Source organism: Cololabis saira, chromosome 14 (assembly GCF_033807715.1).
Source record: "Cololabis saira isolate AMF1-May2022 chromosome 14, fColSai1.1, whole genome shotgun sequence".
NCBI lineage: Eukaryota > Metazoa > Chordata > Actinopteri > Beloniformes > Belonidae > Cololabis > Cololabis saira.
Window position 1 is genome coordinate 8033685 of NC_084600.1, and position 19259 is coordinate 8052943.

The 19259-nt window shown below is 42.8% G+C and overlaps 1 protein-coding gene across 1 annotated transcript in view; it reads left to right on the forward strand.

The window, feature by feature from the left end:
- The first annotated feature begins 832 nt into the window (after window positions 1-832).
- LOC133460162 (single-minded homolog 2-like) overlaps window positions 833-19259 on the forward strand; it is a 38060-nt gene continuing 19633 nt past the window's right edge. Inside the window, exons 1-2 of the mRNA XM_061740725.1 lie at window positions 833-1007; window positions 8475-8557. Coding sequence (XP_061596709.1) covers window positions 833-1007; window positions 8475-8557 — 258 coding nt within the window. The remainder of the gene's footprint in view (window positions 1008-8474; window positions 8558-19259) is intronic.

A 19259-nucleotide genomic window follows, 5' to 3' on the forward strand; every position in this document is an offset into this window, starting at 1 on the left:
AAAATAAATATTTTTGATTTATGTAAGAAAGTCATGTTGTTTTAATAAATAATAATTTAATGTACAGCACATAAATATATCAACTTTGGTAAACATAACTTTAATGTGTGCAACCGATGTACATCTTTTTTTTAATGTAAATCCAAAAGACTTTTTTTTTCAGTGTACATACATACATACATACATACATACATACATACATACATACATACATACATACATACATACATACATACATACATACATACATACATACATACATACATACATACATACATACATACATACATAAACATAGTGTGAGTGGGTGGAGTGAGTGAGTGTGTGTGTGTGTGTGTGGGGGGGGGGGGGGGGCACAGCAGATCCCTCAGTTCTGTCTCAGAGCTCTTCCTCATTTCATCTCAGCATCTACAACAACTGCAAGTCTCTTTTTAAGATTCAGTTTGTTTGTTTTTTTAACTTTAATCCTAAAGTTAATTTTGCCTGAAGATTCCGGAGGGAAACATGCCCCCTCTGGACATCCAGATACATGAGGACTGACAGAATATGAAAAAAACATTTCTACTCAGCCCCAAGAAACACGCATCTGTCTGCAGCAGTTGGTTACTGGAGTGATCTGGTGCTCCGCAGCGGACCAATCAATGGATGAGTAATTCTTTTGATGAGAGCAGAACTTTCATAAATTCGGCTTTCACCATCTGAAAGACACGAGGACGGGTGGCGACTTCTCCTGAAGAAACCATGGTTATTTCTTGTGCTTTTGATCGTTCTTCGTGATCACACTTCTGATTTATGGCTACAGGCCGCCCCTGCGCGGCCCTGACCTCCGGACATGAAGGACCGGTCCAGGGACGCGGCGAGGACGCGCAGAGAGAAGGAGAACACACAGCTGGAGGAGCTGTCGAGGCTGCTGCCGCTGCCGGTGGCCATCAGCTCGCAGCTGGACAAGGCCTCTGTCATCAGACTGACCTGCAGCTACCTGAGGATGCGCGCTCTCTTCCCGCACGGTAGGAGCCGCGGCGAGCGCGGGCCCGAGCCGGCTGCGGGCCCTCAGCCGGCAGGTGCCAATATCACAGCTAATAACAATAATAAAAGGCTGAAAAACATCCACTTACAAACATTAACGATTATGAATATTTGCCGTTAAAATGGTTATAGAATTAATTGTTAAAAAAGATTGCAAACCTAAACAAACCGCATCTCAAAACTCACCTCTTCAGAACAGCTTTTAATGTGTTTCTTATCCTTTATCTTGTCTTTCTTATCCTTTATCTTATCTTTTATCTCTTATCTTTTTTATGCTGTAGTTTTTCATTTTAATTTTCTGGATCTCGATGTTATATCTGTGTCTGTGAAGCGTCTTTGAGATCTTTTAAAAGCGCTCTAAAAATAAAATGTATTATTATTATTATTATTATTATTATTATTATTATTATTATTATTATTATTATTATTATTATTATTATTATTATTATTATTATTATTATTATTAAACCAGGAACAGAGGAGGCCCATTTCAACATGTAACTGTATAAAACAAAACAGTTTAAAAAACAGTTTAAAACAAAACAGGGCATAATAAATTAAAATAAAATAAAATGCAAAAAAATAAAGCTAATATTAAGACCCCAGTAATCAGTTAAAAGCTGAACTGGATCAGAGTTGAAAAACAGCTCTAATAATACCAATGAGAATCCGATTATTCCCAATTCACAACATGAAATGATGAACATAAAAATGAGTGAGAAATGACAAAAAAAGTTATTATCTTACATTAGTTCAATAAGGATATAAATAAAATTGTCTTTAATAAAATTTCAGGATTTATTTAAAACCGCAAAATAAATCCTGTGCGCACACACACACAAACAACATTTTGATTATATCTTTATTTTGTTTTAAAAGAAATGAAGGCATAATATGATATCTTAAATAAAAAACAAATTTACAATAATCTAAACTAAACTAAAAGTTTCATGAAACAATGTTTTTTTTGTGCGTGTTAAAAATGATCAGAACTGAAATAAACAAATAAATGTCCAAAAACAAATTAAATCTGTGGACATTTCAGCAGATTTTACGTTATTTTTTTCATGATCAAGATGTAGGTAAACAAATAAACAAATACATTAAAGAAGGGCCGAGAAAGACACACTGCTGATTTGAAGTGATGATCACAGATATTTATATTAATCATGGACGGAACGGAAGTTAATGATCAGCTGATGGAACAGATTAGAAAAATACGTTTTTGATAAACAATGATCAACATGAAGAGAGAAGCAGAACCTATCAAATCAAACTTTAGTCATATCACGCAAAGTGCTTTACATAACAAAATCAACATCGACATGTAAAAACTCACTGACTCATGCTTAAAAATCAGTCATTTTCACGTACATCCTCACATTGATACCCACAGCACACACACACACATTTGTATTTATTTTACTGATGATGATGATTATAATGGTGTTTACCACATGAGAGAAGATCAAATCTTCTTTCACTCTATCACTTTTAATATTTCAGGAGGATCAGGGGATCGGTTGTAGTTACAAAAACTTTACATTGAGTCTGAGACTGAGTTGAACAGAAAATTCTTAAATTAAAACTCTTCAGTCTAAAAGCGGATCATACCTCTGGTTCCATCTATCCATCCATTTTCCGCCGCTTATCCGGAGCCGGGTCGCGGGGGCAGCAGTCTCAACAGAGATGCCCAGACTTCCTTCACCCCAGACACTTCCTCCAGCTCTTCTTCCAGCTCTTCCTCCAGCTCTTCCTCCAGCTCTTCCTCCAGTTCTTCCTCCAGCTCTTCCCCCGGCTCTTCCTCCAGCTCTTTCCCCGGCTCTTCCTCCAGCTCTTCCTCCAGCTCTTCCAAGGGGAGTCCAAGGCGTTCCCAGGCCAGCCGAGACACACAGTCTCTCCAGCGTGTCCTGGGTCTTCCCCGGGGTCTCCTCCCGGAGGGACATGCCTGGAACACCTCCCTAGGGAGGCGTCCAGGAGGATCCGGTACAGATGTCCAAGCCACCTCAGCTGACTCCTCTCAATGTGAAGGAGTAGCGGCTCCTCCCGGGTGTCCGAACTCCTCACCCTATCTCTAAGGGAGCGTCCAGCCACCCTGCGGAGGAAACTCATCTCGGCCGCTTGTATCCGCGATCTTGTCCTTTCGGTCACTACCCAAAGTTCATGACCATAGGTGAGGGTAGGTGCGTAGATTGACCGGTAAATCGAGAGCTTCGCCTTTCGACTCAGCTCCTTCTTCACCACGACGGTCCGGTACATCGACCGCATAACTGCGGACGCTGCACCGATCCATCTGTCAATCTCCCGCTCCATCGTTCCCTCACTCGTGAACAAGATCCCGAGATACTTGAACTCCTCCACCTGAGGCAGGACTTCTCCACCCACCCGGAGAAGGCATGCCACCCTTTCCCGGTGGAGAACCAACCTCTGGTTTGTTCCTAAAAGTTACCTCTACATGTCTGAAATTAAACAGAAGTTTATAGAAAATATATTTTGATCTTCCACTCTAATAAAGTTTGGAACTCATAATCAGTCCATTGTTGTTCCAAATAACTGTAAAGAAAATGAAATAGCATGAAATAATGAGAATAACGAGTTTAAATTATTCCCACAAAATTACATTTAAATACATTTAATTAAACAAAGAAGTTTGGATTTTCACTCCTGAACTGTGTAGTTCTTAATTTAGTAGAGACAAATTAGTAACAGATATCAGGCCCTGCACACTGAGTAACTTCAAAAAATGAATGGCATAACTAAATGAAATAAAGCAGTTACATGCTTGACTGTTTTGTTGCAAGTACTTTGCTTATTTTGCTGTTTTTGAGGCAAACTTGCTCATTGCTTCATCTGTCAGATGTTTCATTATGATTCCATCTCGTCTGTTCTGCTGCTCTCCTCTCCTTTATCGTTAATGACATGCACACATTATATAACCAACCAAATCATTGATTTAAAGCAATTTTAACAACACCTATTATCTTTGATGAAATCAAAGATGAAATCTAGTTACTTCTTGCCACAGAAGTCAAACAAACCAGAGTTTTGAAATCAGAGTTTATTGGTCGAAGTAACTGACAGTCATAAAACACTACTGGAAATAAGTAACAGAGGAGAAAGCATTAACAGCTTGAGTTATCATTTTTTCGCTTTTCGTTACCTTCTATGTAATCAATGGATTCTGATCACTCTATTACCTTAATTTACAGTTTTACGAGGTAAACTTTCTGAAAAACGTTATCGTAATAAAGTTTATAAATATCAACATACTGCATTACTAAATAAAAAAGGAAAACACATGTTCTTTTCCTCTGAATTTAGAACTCTGTATATATATATATATATATATATATATATATATATATATATATATATATATATATATATATATATATATATATATATATATATATAAGGATAAGGCTTTCCGTCTGTCTGTCCACACACACACACACACACACACACACACACACACACACACACACACACACACACACACACACACACACACACACACACACACACAGTATAATAGTATAACATATATAATAGGTATAACTGTTCAGTTCAGTTCAGTCAGTTAGCTGATCAGTTAAAGGACAGTGGTTGCCTGACCACCTGTAACATTTCCTAGCAAGAAACAACATCAGCTAACTCCTACCTAACAACATAAACAGTGATCTACAATTAAATGCAGCAGCAATAAAGACTGGTGACGATTATAACGTGTTGGTATTTGGTGGTAAAAGTAAAGAAATATGTCACATTATCCTGGTTTAGGCCAGGTAACTTCAACCTCACACTGGAAAAATGCTGCTAACGCTCTCTGAAGTGCACAGGGGACAGGGGAAGGTGGGAGGGATGGGATGGATCAAACCATTTTGGAAGCATGGGGGGTGCTGCTGTACTTTGTTGTTAAAATATTATGTTTAAACCACATACTGTATTGGTTTTGACATTCATGGACATACATCCAAAATCTTTTGTTTTAGGGGTGTTGCACCACCCCCAAAAACAGACTAGAAACGCCTATGCCTGTCAGTCATTGAGCATTATCTCTATAGTCTAGAGTCTAGAGTCTTCTAGAGACAAATGTGAGGACATCTGTCCTACAAATAAAGCTTGGCTGAAATTGGATCATGTGACAGGAAATGATCCCAAACATAGCAGCAAATCTACATCAGAATAATGAATGTTGTGATCGAACCTGATCACCCCGAATCTGTTGATCGAGCTGGAAAAGTTAAAGGAGAACAGAAGACTCAGAATACAGTTTGGCCTCTGCAGAGGGAGAATCAGCCCGCCCCGCTGAGTTCTGGCCACTCTGTGGGAGAGACTTAGGCTTTACTGCATTTTCAAGGTCAGGAGGATGAAACCTGTTATCTCGCCTGGTACAGCCTGTTCCTTTCAGTATTATTCAGAGTAAACTCAAAGCAAGCTTAGCACATACACATATTACGTTGATCAACATATGCAGTTTAGTTATGAATTATTTTATTCAACTGATTCCCCCTTTTGATCTTCATACATGAGATATTCAACATGAAAAATAAAATAATCAAGGTTTTGGAATGACCTGATTGACTATAACATTAGTTTTGATGCTAAGGTCAAACATGTTTAGTCTCTTTTCCAGTTTAAGACAATTGCTAAACTCAGGTAATTTCTTTCAACAGGTAATTTCCTAACATTAGCTGGAGAACTAAGAGATCTGTGTACTGACTGTGTACTTATGTTAAGAGTGATGTTGTACATCCACTAACACGTGGATGTACAACAGAGATGACTATATAAACGTGTGTCTTTGTACATCTTGAGAAAGCATATGACAGGGTAGAGCAGACCAGAGGAGATTTGGTATTTTATGAGGAAGTCTGAAGTGGCAGAGAAGTATGGTGGTAGAAGTATGGTGGTATGGTGCAGGATATAGGGGGCTGTAAGACAGTGGTGAGTTGTGCTGTATGTGTGACAGAGGTGTTAAAGGTGGAGGTGGAGGATTAGCTCAGAGGTGGGGGTATGCCCTGAAAAGGAAAGGAATGAAGGTTAGCTGCAGCAAGACAGAGTACATGTGTGAATGAGAGGAACCCAAGTGGAATGGTAGGGTAACAGGGAGCAGAAATAAAGAAGGTGGAAGATTTTAAGTACTTAAGATCAACAGTTCAGAGCAACAGAGTCTTGAGAAGAGGTGAAGAAATGTGTTCAAGCAGATTGGAATGGCTGGAGAAAAGTGTCAGCAAATGTGTGATAAAAGGCCGGCAGAGTTGGAAGCCGCAGAAGTCAAAATGAAGTTTTTTGGGAGTGATAAGGAAGGATCAGGAATGAGAACCTGTAAATGTTAGATGTTTTGGAGAGAAAGTCAGTGAGTCCAGAGATGATGCGAGGTTTGTAGGGATATTGCCATGTTGTTATTACATTAAATTATATTATTACCATGTTAATGTCAGACTGAATAATTGTGACCGATTCTTTGGTCAGATGATGGGTGACATCATCCTTTTTTTACATGTAGGGATGCGATTCCAGCCATGTTCATTCATGTTTCTTCAGCCAAACTATAATGTAGTGCCTGATGTCATCTTTTCTTTGAAAACAAATACATTTAATTGCATTTCCAAAATTCAATATTGTGAAATAATTGGCGAGTAAATAAGAATATGATTTTGGTGAAGACATAATTTTCCTATCTTCTTCCGTAACCACTGTAAAGGTGTTATTTTTATTATCTAAATATTTTGAATATTATTGAACAACAGTGAAAGTATTTTCATAAAATAGAAGAAATTAAGACATTCAGTCAAAACCATTTTTTGCATTCTCTTTATCAAGTTGAGTTGATTATATATACATATCACCTTGGGTTAATTCTTAGTTTTCACCTGACTAGTTTTCACCTGACTGAGTTAAATAATGAAGTATAGATAATGGATGGATGGGTGGATGAACAATTTTAGTGTATTATGAAAATTAAAAAAAAAAGATATAATAGATATCTGAGAGCACCAGAAAGGATTGTTGGTGCTTGATAAATCACAACCAGGGAGGGTATCCGGGTATAGCTAATATAAATGAATGAGAAATAAACATGACATGTATGAAGATGAAGAGTAAAGAGAAAAGTTAGGAAAGAGCCTAGTGCTTATACACACACACACACACATAGACACACACACACACACACACACACACACACACACACACACACACACACACACACACACACACACACACACACACATATACACACACACACACACACACACACACACACACACATATATACACACACACATATACACACACACAAACACACACACACACACACACACACATATACATATATTCATACATGCACACATACACACACACACACACACACACACACACACATAGACACACACACACACACACACACACACACACACACACACACACACACACACACACACACACACACACACATAGCCACACAGACATGTACATACACACGCACGTATACACACACACACACATACACACACACACACACACACACACACACACACACACACACACACACACACACACACACACTCACACACACACACACACAGTTAGCGTGTTAGTTAGCGGTAGCTTAGCTCAGACTGTGATCAGATCTCGAGATTTGGGTCGATTGCTGCTTGTGTTTTGGTCGGCTCTGTGTCAGTTTTGAGTTTCGTGTGGGGTTTTTGTTGTAGATTTCCAGTGCTCAACGTGAGGCCTCCATGTGTTCTTGCTTCCTGGGTTAGCAGTGGATGCCCCCCCCCCCCAAAAAAAAACAAAAAAAAGTTACTGGGTTTGTATGTGTATATATATGTATGTGTATGCGTATGTATGCGTATATATATGTATATATATTAAATAATGTAATAATGCACATATTAGGCTTAGGTCTTTACCGGCATGGTATCAACCATTAATATGTGTGCAGAAAAGGTAAAAAAAAAAAAGGAAAGAGCCTAGTGGTTAATGGGAGGCCTACAGTCAAGGCCAGGGGTCGATCCTCAAATAGGTGTGTTGATCCAAGACAACATCTAAAACATGCAGGAGAGTGGTCCTGCAGGAGACTTTGGACACCCCTTGTCTAGGCCTAAATCGATGATTCAAGATACCTAAGATGGAACTATGAGGTCTTAAAGGTAAGAATGATGTGGGTCTTCGAGGACTTAAAAAGAAGAATTTCAAATTCTTTCCTGGATTTAAGAAGACAATGAAAAGAAACTTAAATTAAAATACTATGATCCCTCCTCCTAATCCTCATCAGTACTCTGGTTGAAGGATCAGAGCTTCCCTCCTCCCACCAATGCCTTCTTCTTCAGAGTGGCCAACAATAGTTGCAGAAGATGTTATTCTCACAGGTGCCATTACTGACTGTTTATGAACCAAATATTACCTAATGATTTAAAGGCTCAAAACATCTCTCTCTGCAGGTCTGGGTGACGGATGGGGTCAGTCAGCCAGGATCAGTCCTGTGGACAGCTTAGCAAAGGACCTAGGATCCCAACTTCTACAAGTCAGTACACTTCAGTAAACCTTTCCACTCACTCCTGTGAAAGCTCTGATCGATATGTTGCTATGTGCTGAATCAACCTGATGCTTTGTGCCTTTTTCTTATCTTATCCTAATTTCAAACACAAATAAAAATTAAAGCTGCAAGCAGCGATGAACGGGCCCTCGCACCCTTGTGCACGTTCAGGCGTACTGCAGTGGAAGCGCTTGTATGACTTGCATGTAGATGTCTTAAGGCCTGGACATTTAACGGATGACACCACCCACGATTGCAGCAATTATAATCAAGGACTCAAAACCGAGTCTGATGACACCACCCACGAGTCTTTATGTCAAACCATTCAAAAGTTATGGCAGAAAGTAGGAACTATCAAGTATGGACCAACCAGATGAAGGGGGGGGCGTTATGGTTCTGCGTCAAAACGACGCCGTGCCTACGACGTAGGGTACGGGTCGACGCGTACCACATGCTGTCACTGACGCGTACCTCCCGAAAATTGTAACTACGCGTCGAGGCAACGCAGACCACACGCAAACGGAGAGGGCTGTGATTGGTTCGCTTGGTAGCAACGCATTTCCGGTTTCCGGTTTGAAGCAGTCGTGAACTTGCAGCGCTCTTTTCTTTGTGTATGTGTGATGTGTATGTTTTGTTTAGTTTTTTTGCACAATAGTTGTCTCTTTGATTCACTGTGACCGGAAAAAGTCGGATAAACCATTCAGGAAAAGATCACAAATTAGTGGTCACGGGGGGTACTGCACCGCGGCGAAATGGAGTGACGGAGAAGTCCAAAGGGTTCCCAACAGCGTCACAGTGACGGCGTCACGGTGACGGCGTGTGCACGGAGTCGATTTGACGCAGAACCATAAATCAGGCTTTAACGGATGACACCACTCACGAGTCTTTATGTCAAACCATTCAAAAGATATTGCACAAAATAGGGACTATCAAATATTGACCAATCAGAAAAAGGGGGGGGGGCAAGCTTTTTGGCATCTATCGTCGCCACGTCGCTTTTGACTGAGAAAAGTTATGAAGGGGCGGGGCTAATTCAGGCCAATGAAGGTCAAGTACTCAATACCGAGTCCGATGACACCACCCACATGTATTTATCACAACCTGTTCAAAAGTTATGGCAGAGAATAGGGAATATCAAATATTGATCAATCAGAAAAAGGGGTGGGGCTAATTTGCACCAATTATGGTCAAGGACTCAAAACCGAGTCCGATGAAACCCACCCACAAGTCTTTATGTCATACCATTCAAAAGTTATGCCAGAAAACGCTTTTGACTGAGGAAAGTTATGCCCATATTTGCAGGATCGAGACGCACATTTTGATGTATAACACACCTTGGTGCACGTTACGGTTCGGGCAAAGAAGCAGCCGAAGAAATGGCATAAATTGCGCCAAAATTACACGATTAATTCAAAATGGCCGACTTCCCTGCAACCCCTGGCGTGGGTTGGGGGCGCCCAGCACAGGCAGACCCCCACCAGGCAGTGGAGACATCCTGGCAGTGACAAAGACTGACGGACAGCACCGAGCCAAACCCTGAGCATCACCACAGAGGAGCCCCAGAACCCTGCCCCTGCTCCGCCACCAAGGGACGCCAAGTGTGGACCACTGAGGGAACCCAAACCGCAACAACCATGGAACCAGACTACAACACAGAAGGACCAGCAAAAAAAAGCAAAAGGAGATCCCAATGCAATAAATATGGTGTGAAAAGATGTTACATAAAATTAATAAGTATATCATTAAATAGTTCTTTTGTTTGGGTGACATTTTGTAAAGCAGATCACTCTTTACAAGCTCTATACCTTTGATGTGAAGACAAGATTTTGAATGTATTTACAGTCCCCATATTTGAATTAGAGTAAGTTCACAGGTTTAACTTAAACAGGTTGTGTGAACTAAAACTAAAACACGAAGAATCTTAAATAGTAGATAAAATAGAGTTTATGAAAGGTTAAAGTTTAGATAAGAGACAGGACGTAAGATCCTAAATGACAGCTGAAGTTCCCAAAGCTCAGGTTTGTCTGAACTTTAAAAGCAGAATTTCTAACAGTCAACTGTGTTGAAAATTGTTCACATATGAAATATATTACTGTATATCACTGATCTGCAGCTGAAAAGACTTCATGGAAACAGTCATTCGTCATTCGTGTCTACTGGATGGCCGGTGGGTCTACTGGATGGCCGGTGGGGGAACGTGGGTGTCTTACTAGGGCCGGCTCTGCTGGTCCTGCTTCCTGGCTCCCCCTCCTTCCCCCCCTACACGATTCATACGCACATAGGCGAAGGGGCGGGGGGTCCGGGTCGTGGGGGGCATTGTCTCGCGTGGCCCGGCACTCCCCGCCTCACAGTTTTAACAGCAATGTAGACACTGCACATTCAACACTTAATAAATACATTTGACAAGGACACGTAGTTCGGGGGGGGGGGGGTCGGTTTCAAATCGATACTTGGCCCTCCTGGCCCTGTTTTTATGGCATTAATCACATGCACTCAACACCAGGGGCGAGAGGGGGTCCCACATCACCCGCGTTCCCTCGCCGGCCTGGGATAGGTGGGTTGTGATGCCCGGGCCTGGCGGGGCTCGCCGTGCAACCTGGGGTGCATTCTGGCGGTGCTGGACCCCCCCGGGGAGGGGGAAACGGTGCATGACTGTGTGTCTGTGTCGGTGAGAATGTGGTGTGGAAGGGTCCTGCCATGGAGGATTTGAGCCTTGGCAGGACAACAAAACTTAATAATTTATCAATATTATATTATACAAAGATGGTTATTATTAGGGCCCGAGCACCTTCAGTGCGAAGGCCCTATTGTATCTGTAGGAATTCTTCGCGTTATTAGGGCCCGAGCACCTTCAGTGCGAAGGCCCTATTGTATCTGTAGGAATTCTTCGCGTTATTAGGGCCCGAGCACCTTCAGTGCGAAGGCCCTATTGTATTTGCAGGAATTCTTTGTATTATTTTTTTTATTAGGGCCCGAGCACCTTCAGTGCGAAGGCCCTATTGTATCTGTAGGAATTTTTATTATTAGGGCCCGAGCACTTGCAGTGCGAAGGCCCTATTGTATTTGCAGGAATTTTTATTAATTAATATTATTAGGGCCCGAGCACCTTCAGAGCGAAGGCCCTATTGTATTTGCAGGAATTTTTATTATTATTATTATTATTATTATTTTCCTGACAAAGTGAAGGCCTTTTTGCCCCCCTTAACATGCCCAAAAAGTCACCAAATTTTGCACCCTAGTCAGGCCTGGCGAAAAATTTGATATTTAAAGGTTTGCATTAATGGGCGTGGCAAAATGGCTCAACAGCGCCCCCTTGAAAACTTTGTGCCTCAAGCCCCACGATACGGTTTGACGTCCATGCACGAAAATCGGTACACACCTGTATCATGGGACAACTTAAACAAAAGTCTCTTGGGATCATGCCCGAAACCGAACAGGAGGTCGGCCATTTTGAATTAGTCGTGTCATTTTGGCGAAATTTATGCCATTCCTTCGAAAGTTAATTCAGCCCGAACCGTAACGTGCACCCAGGTGTGTTATACATCAAAATGTGCGTCTCCATCCTGCGACAACACGCATTACTTTTCTCTTTGAAAAGCGTTACCGTGGCGGCGCTAGACGCCAAAAAGCGCGCCCACCCTTCATCTGGTTGGTTCGACAGAAAAAACTTTGTGCCTCAAGCCCCATAATACGGTTTGACGTATATGAACGAAAATCGGTACACACCTGTATCAGTACACAACTTAAAGAAAAGTCTCTTGGCGCCATGGCCGAAACCGAACAGGAAGTCGTCCATTTTGAACATTCTGAATTAATTGCGTAATTTTGGAGCAATATATGCCATTCCTTCGAGAGTTAATTCAGCCCGAACCGTATCGTGAACCCAGGTGTGTTATACATCAAAATGTGCGTCTCCATCCTGCGACTACACGCATTACTTTTCTCTTTCGAAAGTGTTACCGTGGCGACGCTAGACGCCAACAAGCGCACCCCCCCTTCATCTGATTGGTCCATATTTGATAGTTCCCCAAAAGGCACCAAATTTGGCATGCAAGCCATGCCTGGCGATAAATTTGATATTTCATGGTTTGCATTAATGGGCGTGGCAAAATGGCTCAACAGCGCCCCCCGGAAAATTTTGTGCCTCAAGCCCCACAATACGGTTTGACGTACATGCACGAAAATCGGTACACACCTGTATCATGGCACAACTTAAAGAAAAGTCTCTTGGAGCCATGGCCGAAACCGAACAGGATGCCGGCCATTTTGAATAAATTGTGTCATTTTGGCGAAATTTATGCCATTCCTTCGGCAGTTAATTCAGCCCGAACCGTAACGTGCACCCAGGTGTGTTATACATCAAAATGTGCGTCTACATCCTGCAACACCACGCATTACTTTTCTCTTTCAAAAGTGTTACCGTGGCGACGCTAGACGCCAAAAGGCGCGCCCCCCCTTCATGTGATTGGTCCATATTTGATAGTTCTCCAAAAGTCACCAAATTTTGCATGCAAGCCAGACTTGGCGATAAATTTGATATTTCATGGGTTGCATTAATGGGCGTGGCCTAACGGCTCAACAGCGCCCCCTAGAATACTTTTATCTGCCATAACTTTTGAATGGTTTGACATAGGAAGTTGTGGGTGGTGTCATGGGACTCTGTAATGAATCCTTAAGCTTCGTTGGCCTTAATTAGCCCCGCCCCTTCTTCTGATTGGTTGTCCCTTTTTTCTGCTATAACTTTTTAATGGTTTGACTCCCGCTTCCTGATTCAAACGTCTGCCGGCCCCGCCCCCCGACCAATCAGGGGCGAGTAGGGTGATGACGGCCCCGCCCCCCGACCAATCAGTGGCGAGTAGGGTGATGACGGCCCCGCCCCCCGACCGATCAGCTGTTGTAATGTGGTGACGTCAGAAATAGTCCCGTGCTCAGCCCGGTTAGAACCTTGGTTACAGAAAGAGTAATAAATGAAATTGTAGTGTTTTACTAATATTTATACCTTACAAATATTTAAAAATTAGGAAAAAAAGTTCCACACATTTTATTGCTATGTTGGTCTCTCGTAACCCAGTAAGTCAAAGCGAAAGGAATGGCTGAGACATAGCTCACCCAGAGCATATCGGTCTTTGGTGCCAGAGGTCGGGAGTTCGATCCTGGCTGGATGCCGAAAATTTTGTCAGCAATTTTTTTTTTTTTTTTACATCAAAATGTGCGTCTCTGTCCTGCGACGACGCACATTACTTTTCCTTTTCAAAAGTGTTACCGTGGCGACGCTAGACGCGAAAAAGCGCGCCTTCCCTTCATCTGATCGGTCCATATTTGATAGTTCTCCAAAAGTCACCAAATTTTGCATGCAGGCCAGGCCTGGTGATAAATTTGATATTTCATGGTTTGCATTAATGGGCGTTGCCTAACGGCTCAACAGCGCCCCCTAGAATACTTTTCTCTGCCATAACTTTTGAAAGGTTTGACATAAAGAGTCGTGGGTGGTGTCATGGGACTCAGTATTGAGTCCTTGACCATAATTGGTGAAAATTAGCCCCGCCCCTTCTTCTGATTGGTCGTCCCGATTTTCTGCTATAACTTTTGAATGGTTTGACATAGGAAGTCGTGGATGGTGTCATTTCTGATATGCTTATGGGGGCGGTGGCAGTGAGTGCGAGGGCCCGTTCATCGCTGCTTGCAGCTTTAATTATTATTATTTTTCTTCTGACAAAGTGATGGCCTTTTTGCCCCCCTTAACATGCTTAAAAAGTCACCAAATTTTGCACCTAAGTCAGGCCTGGCGAAAAATTTGATATTTAATGGTTTGCATTAATGGGCGTGGCAAAATGGCTCAACAGCGCCCCCTTGAAAACTTTGTGCCTCAAGCCCCACGATACGGTTTGACGTACATGCACGAAAATCGGTACACACCTGTATCATGGGACAACTTAAAGAAAAGTCTCTTGGCGTCATGCCCGAAACCGAACAGGAAGTCGGCCATTTTGAATTAATCGTGTCACTTTGGCGAAATTTATGCCATTCCTTCGGCAGTTAATTCAGCCCGAACCGTAACGTGCACCGAGGTGTGTTATACATCAAAATGTTCGTCTCCATCCTCCGACACCACGCATTACTTTTCTCTTTCAAAAGCGTTACCGTGGCGACGCTAGACGCCAAAAAGCGCGCCCACCCTTCATCTGGTTGGTTCAGACAGAAAAAACTTTGCGCCTCAAGCCCCATAATACGGTTTGACGTACATGAACGAAAATTGGTACACTCCTGTATCATGTCGCAACTAAAAGAAAAGTCTCTTGGCGCCATGGCCGAAACCGAACAGGAAGTCGGCCATTTTGAACATTCTGAATTAATTGTGTAATTTTGTAGCAATATATGCCATTCCTTCGAGAGTTAATTCAGCCCGAACCGTATTGTGAACCCAGATGTGTTATACATCAAAATGTGCGTCTCCATCCTGCGACTACACGCATTACTTTTCTCTTTGAAAAGTCTTACCGTGGCGACGCTAGTCGCCAACAAGCGCACCCCCCCTTCATCTGATTGGTCCATATTTGATAGTTCCCCAAAAGGCACCAAATTTGGCATGTAAGACAGGCCTGGCGATACATTTGATATTTCATGGTTTGCATTAATGGGCGTGGCAAAATGGCTCAACAGCGCCCCCCGGAAAACTTTGTGCCTCAAACCCCACAATACGGTTTGACGTACATGCACGAAAATCGCTACACACCTGTATCATGGCACAACTTAAAGAAAAGTCTCCTGGAGCCATGGCCGAAACCGAACAGGATGTTGGCCATTTTGAATACATTGTGTCATTTTGGCGAAATTTATGCCATTCCTTCGGCAGTTAATTCAGCCCGAACCGTAACGTGCCCCCAGGTGTGTTTAAACATCAAAATGTGCGTCTTCATCCTGCGACACCACGCATTACTTTTCTCTTTCAAAAGTGTTACCGTGGCGACGCTAGACGCCAAAAGGCGCGCCCCCCCTTCATGTGATTGGTCCATATTTGATAGTTCTCCAAAAGTCAACAAATTTTGCATGCAAGCCAGACTTGGCGATACATTTGATATTTCATGGTTTGCATTAATGGGCGTGGCCTAACGGCTCAACAGCGCCCCATAGAATATTTTTCTCTGCCATAACTTTTGAATGGTTTGACATAGGAAGTTGTGGGTGGTGTCATGGGACTCTGTAATGAGTCCTTAAGCTTCGTTGGCCTTAATTAGCCCCGCCCCTTCTTCTGATTGGTTGTCCCGATTTCCTGCTATAACATTGGAATGGTTTGACATAGAGAGTCGTGGGTGGTGTCATCAGATTCTTTATGGAGTCCTTGACCTTCATTGGCCAGAATTAGCCCCGCCTCTTCTTCTGATTGGTTGTCCCTTTTTTCTGCTATAACTTTTGAATGGTTTAACATAGAGAGTCGTGGGTGGTGTCATGGGTCTCTGTAATGAGTCCTTAAGCTTAGTTGGCTTTAATTAACCCCGCCCCTTCTTCTGATTGGTTGTCCCGATTTTCTGCTATAACTTTGGAATGGTTTGACATAGGGAGTCGTGGGTGGGGTCATCAGATTCTTTATGGAGTCCTTGACCTTCATTGGCCTGAATTAGCCCCGCCCCTTCTTCTGATTGGTTGTCCCTTTTTTCTGCTATAACTTTTGAATGGTTTGACATAGGAAGTCGTGGGTGGTGTCTTTTCTGATATGCTAATGGGGGAGGTGGCCGTGAGTGCGAGGGCCCGTTCATCGCTGCTTGCAGCTTTAATTATTATTATTATTTTCCTGACAAAAGGAAGGCCTTTTTGCCCCCCTAAACGTGCCCAAAAAGTCACCAAATTTTGCATGCAAGTCAGGCCTGGCGAAAAATTTGATATTTAATAGTTTGCATTAATGGGCGTGGCAAAATGGCTCAACAGCGCCCCCTTGAAAACTTTGTGCCTCAAGCCCCACGATACGGTTTGACGTACATGCACGAAAATCGGTACACACCTGTATCATGGCGCAACTTAAAGAAAAGTCTCCTGGCGTCATGTCGAGAAACCGAACAGGAAGTCGGCCATTTTGAATTAATCGTGTCATTTTGGCGAAATTTATGCCTTCCTTCGGCAGTTAATTCAGCCCGAACCGTAACGTTCCCCCAAGTGTGTTATTCATCAAAATGCGCGTCTCCATCCTCCGACCCCACGCATTACTTTTCTCTTTCGAAAGCGTTACCGTGGCGACGCTAGACGCCAAAAAGCGTGCCCACCCTTCATCTATTTGGTTCAGACAGAAAAAACTTTGCGCCTCAAGCCCCATAATACGCTTTGACGTACATGAACGAAAATCGGTACACACCTGTATCATGTCGCAACTAAAAGAAAAGTCTCTTGGCGCCATGGCCGAAACCAAACAGGAAGTCGGCCATTTTGAACATTCTGCATTAATCGCGTAATTTTGGAGCAATATATGCCATTCCTTCGAGAATTAATTCAGCCCGAACCGTATCGTGAACCCAGATGTGTTATACATCAAAATGTGCGTCTCCATCCTGCGACTACACGCATTACTTTTCTCTTTCCAAAGTGTTACCGTGGCGACGCTAGACGCCAACAAGCGCACCCCCCCTTCATGTGATTGGTCCATATTTGATAGTTCCCCAAAAGGCACCAAATCTTGCACCCAAGCCAGGCCTGGCGAAAAATTTGGTATTTAATGGTTTGCATTAATGGGCGTGGCAAAATGGCTCAACAGCGCCCCCTTGAAAACTTTGTGCCTCAAGCCCCACAATACTGTTAGACGTACATGCACGGAAATCGGTACACACCTGTATCATGGCGCAACTTAAACAAAAGTCTCTTGGGGTCATGCCCGAAACCGAACAGGATGTCGGCCATTTTGAATTAATCGTGTCATTTTGGCGAAATTTATGCCATTCCTTCGGCAGTTAATTCAGCCCGAACCGTAACGTTTCCCCAAGTGTGTTATACATCAAAATGTGCGTCTCCATCCTGCGACTACGCGCATTACTTTTCTCTTTCAAAAGTGTTACCGTGGCGACGCTAGACGCCAAAAGGCGCGCCCCCCCTTCATCTGATTGGTCCATATTTGATAGTTCTCCAAAAGTCACCAAATTTTGCATGCAAGCCAGGCCTGGTGATAAATTTGATATTTCATGGCTTGCATTAATGGGCGTGGCCTAACGGCTCAACAGCGCCCCCTAGAATACTTTTCTCTGCCATAACTTTTGAATGGTTTGACATAGAGAGTCGTGGGTGGTGTCATGGGACTCTGTAATGAGTCCTCAAGCTTCGTTGGCCTTAATTAGCCCCGCCCCTTCTTCTGATTGGTTGTCCCGATTTCCTGCTATAACTTTGGAATGGTTTGACATAGAGAGTCGTGGGTGATGTCATCAGATTCTTTATGGAGCCCTTGACCTTCATTGGCCTGAATTAGCCCCGCCCCTTCTTCTGATTGGTTGTCCCTTTTTTCTGCTATAACTTTTGAATGGTTTGACATAGGAAGTCGTGGGTGGTGCCATGGGACTCTGTAATGAGTCCTTAAGCTTCGTTAGCCTTAATTAGCCCCACCCCTTCTTCTGATTGGTTGTCCCGATTTTCTGCTATAACTTTGGAATGGTTTGACATAGAGAGTCGTGGGTGGTGTCATCAGATTCTTTATGGAGCCCTTGACCTTCATTGGCCTGAATTAGCCCCGCCCCTTCTTCTGATTGGTTGTCCCTTTTTTCTGCTATAACTTTTCAATGGTTTGACATAGGATGTCGTGGGTGGTGTCATTTCTGATATGCCTATGGGGGGCGGTGGCCGTGAGTGCGAGGGCCCGTTCATTGCTGCTTGCAGCTTTAATTATGGGCATGCCAAGTAATGGCATGACCATATTGCAATCGTCCAGAATGGCCCAAAGGGCAATGTTGCTAGCATTTTGCTAACAAGCTAAAGTCGCAAAAGTCCCACGTCACACCAGCGGGTGTACAGCATGACCCCGCTCTGATGTGGAAAAAAAAAATCTCCAAAAACTAAAACACGCCGAAAAAATGAGGAAAAACATGAAAATGAAGGCGATATATTGGTATACAGAAAAGGTTTCCCTTTTCTTATTATTCTTATTCCGCACTTTTTTTCGTCCGTTAATACGGCCCGAACCGCAACATGCACCCATGCATGGCATACATCGTTGGAAGCGTCTCCATCGTGATTCGATGGGTATTACTTTTCTCAGTAATAGGGGTTACCGTGGCAACGCTAGTTGCCAAAAAGCAAAAAAAAAGGCGAAAATTCCCACGCTTATTGCTCGGCCGAACTTTATCGTAGAGACATCGTTCAAACTTTGAAACACTCGGCCCGATAGTCTTTAAAGGACCATACAACTTCATCATTCTAGTTATTACGGTTTTTGCGATATTTAACTTTCAATTTAAAAAAAAAATCCCTTTTATTTTGGACGCTTGTTGCTAGGCAACGGTTTATCGTACAGACATCATTACAACATTGACCAACCCGGGACGCTTTGTACTGCAACATATTTTAGTCTCGTCATGCTCACTATTATGGTTTTTGAGATATTCCACATTGCTCATTTTGATGCTAACGGAACTTCGGATGCTTGTTGCGCGGCAACGCGGTATCGCAGAGACTTGGTTCCAACGTTAAAAGACTCAGCTTGATGTGGACTACAACATACTGA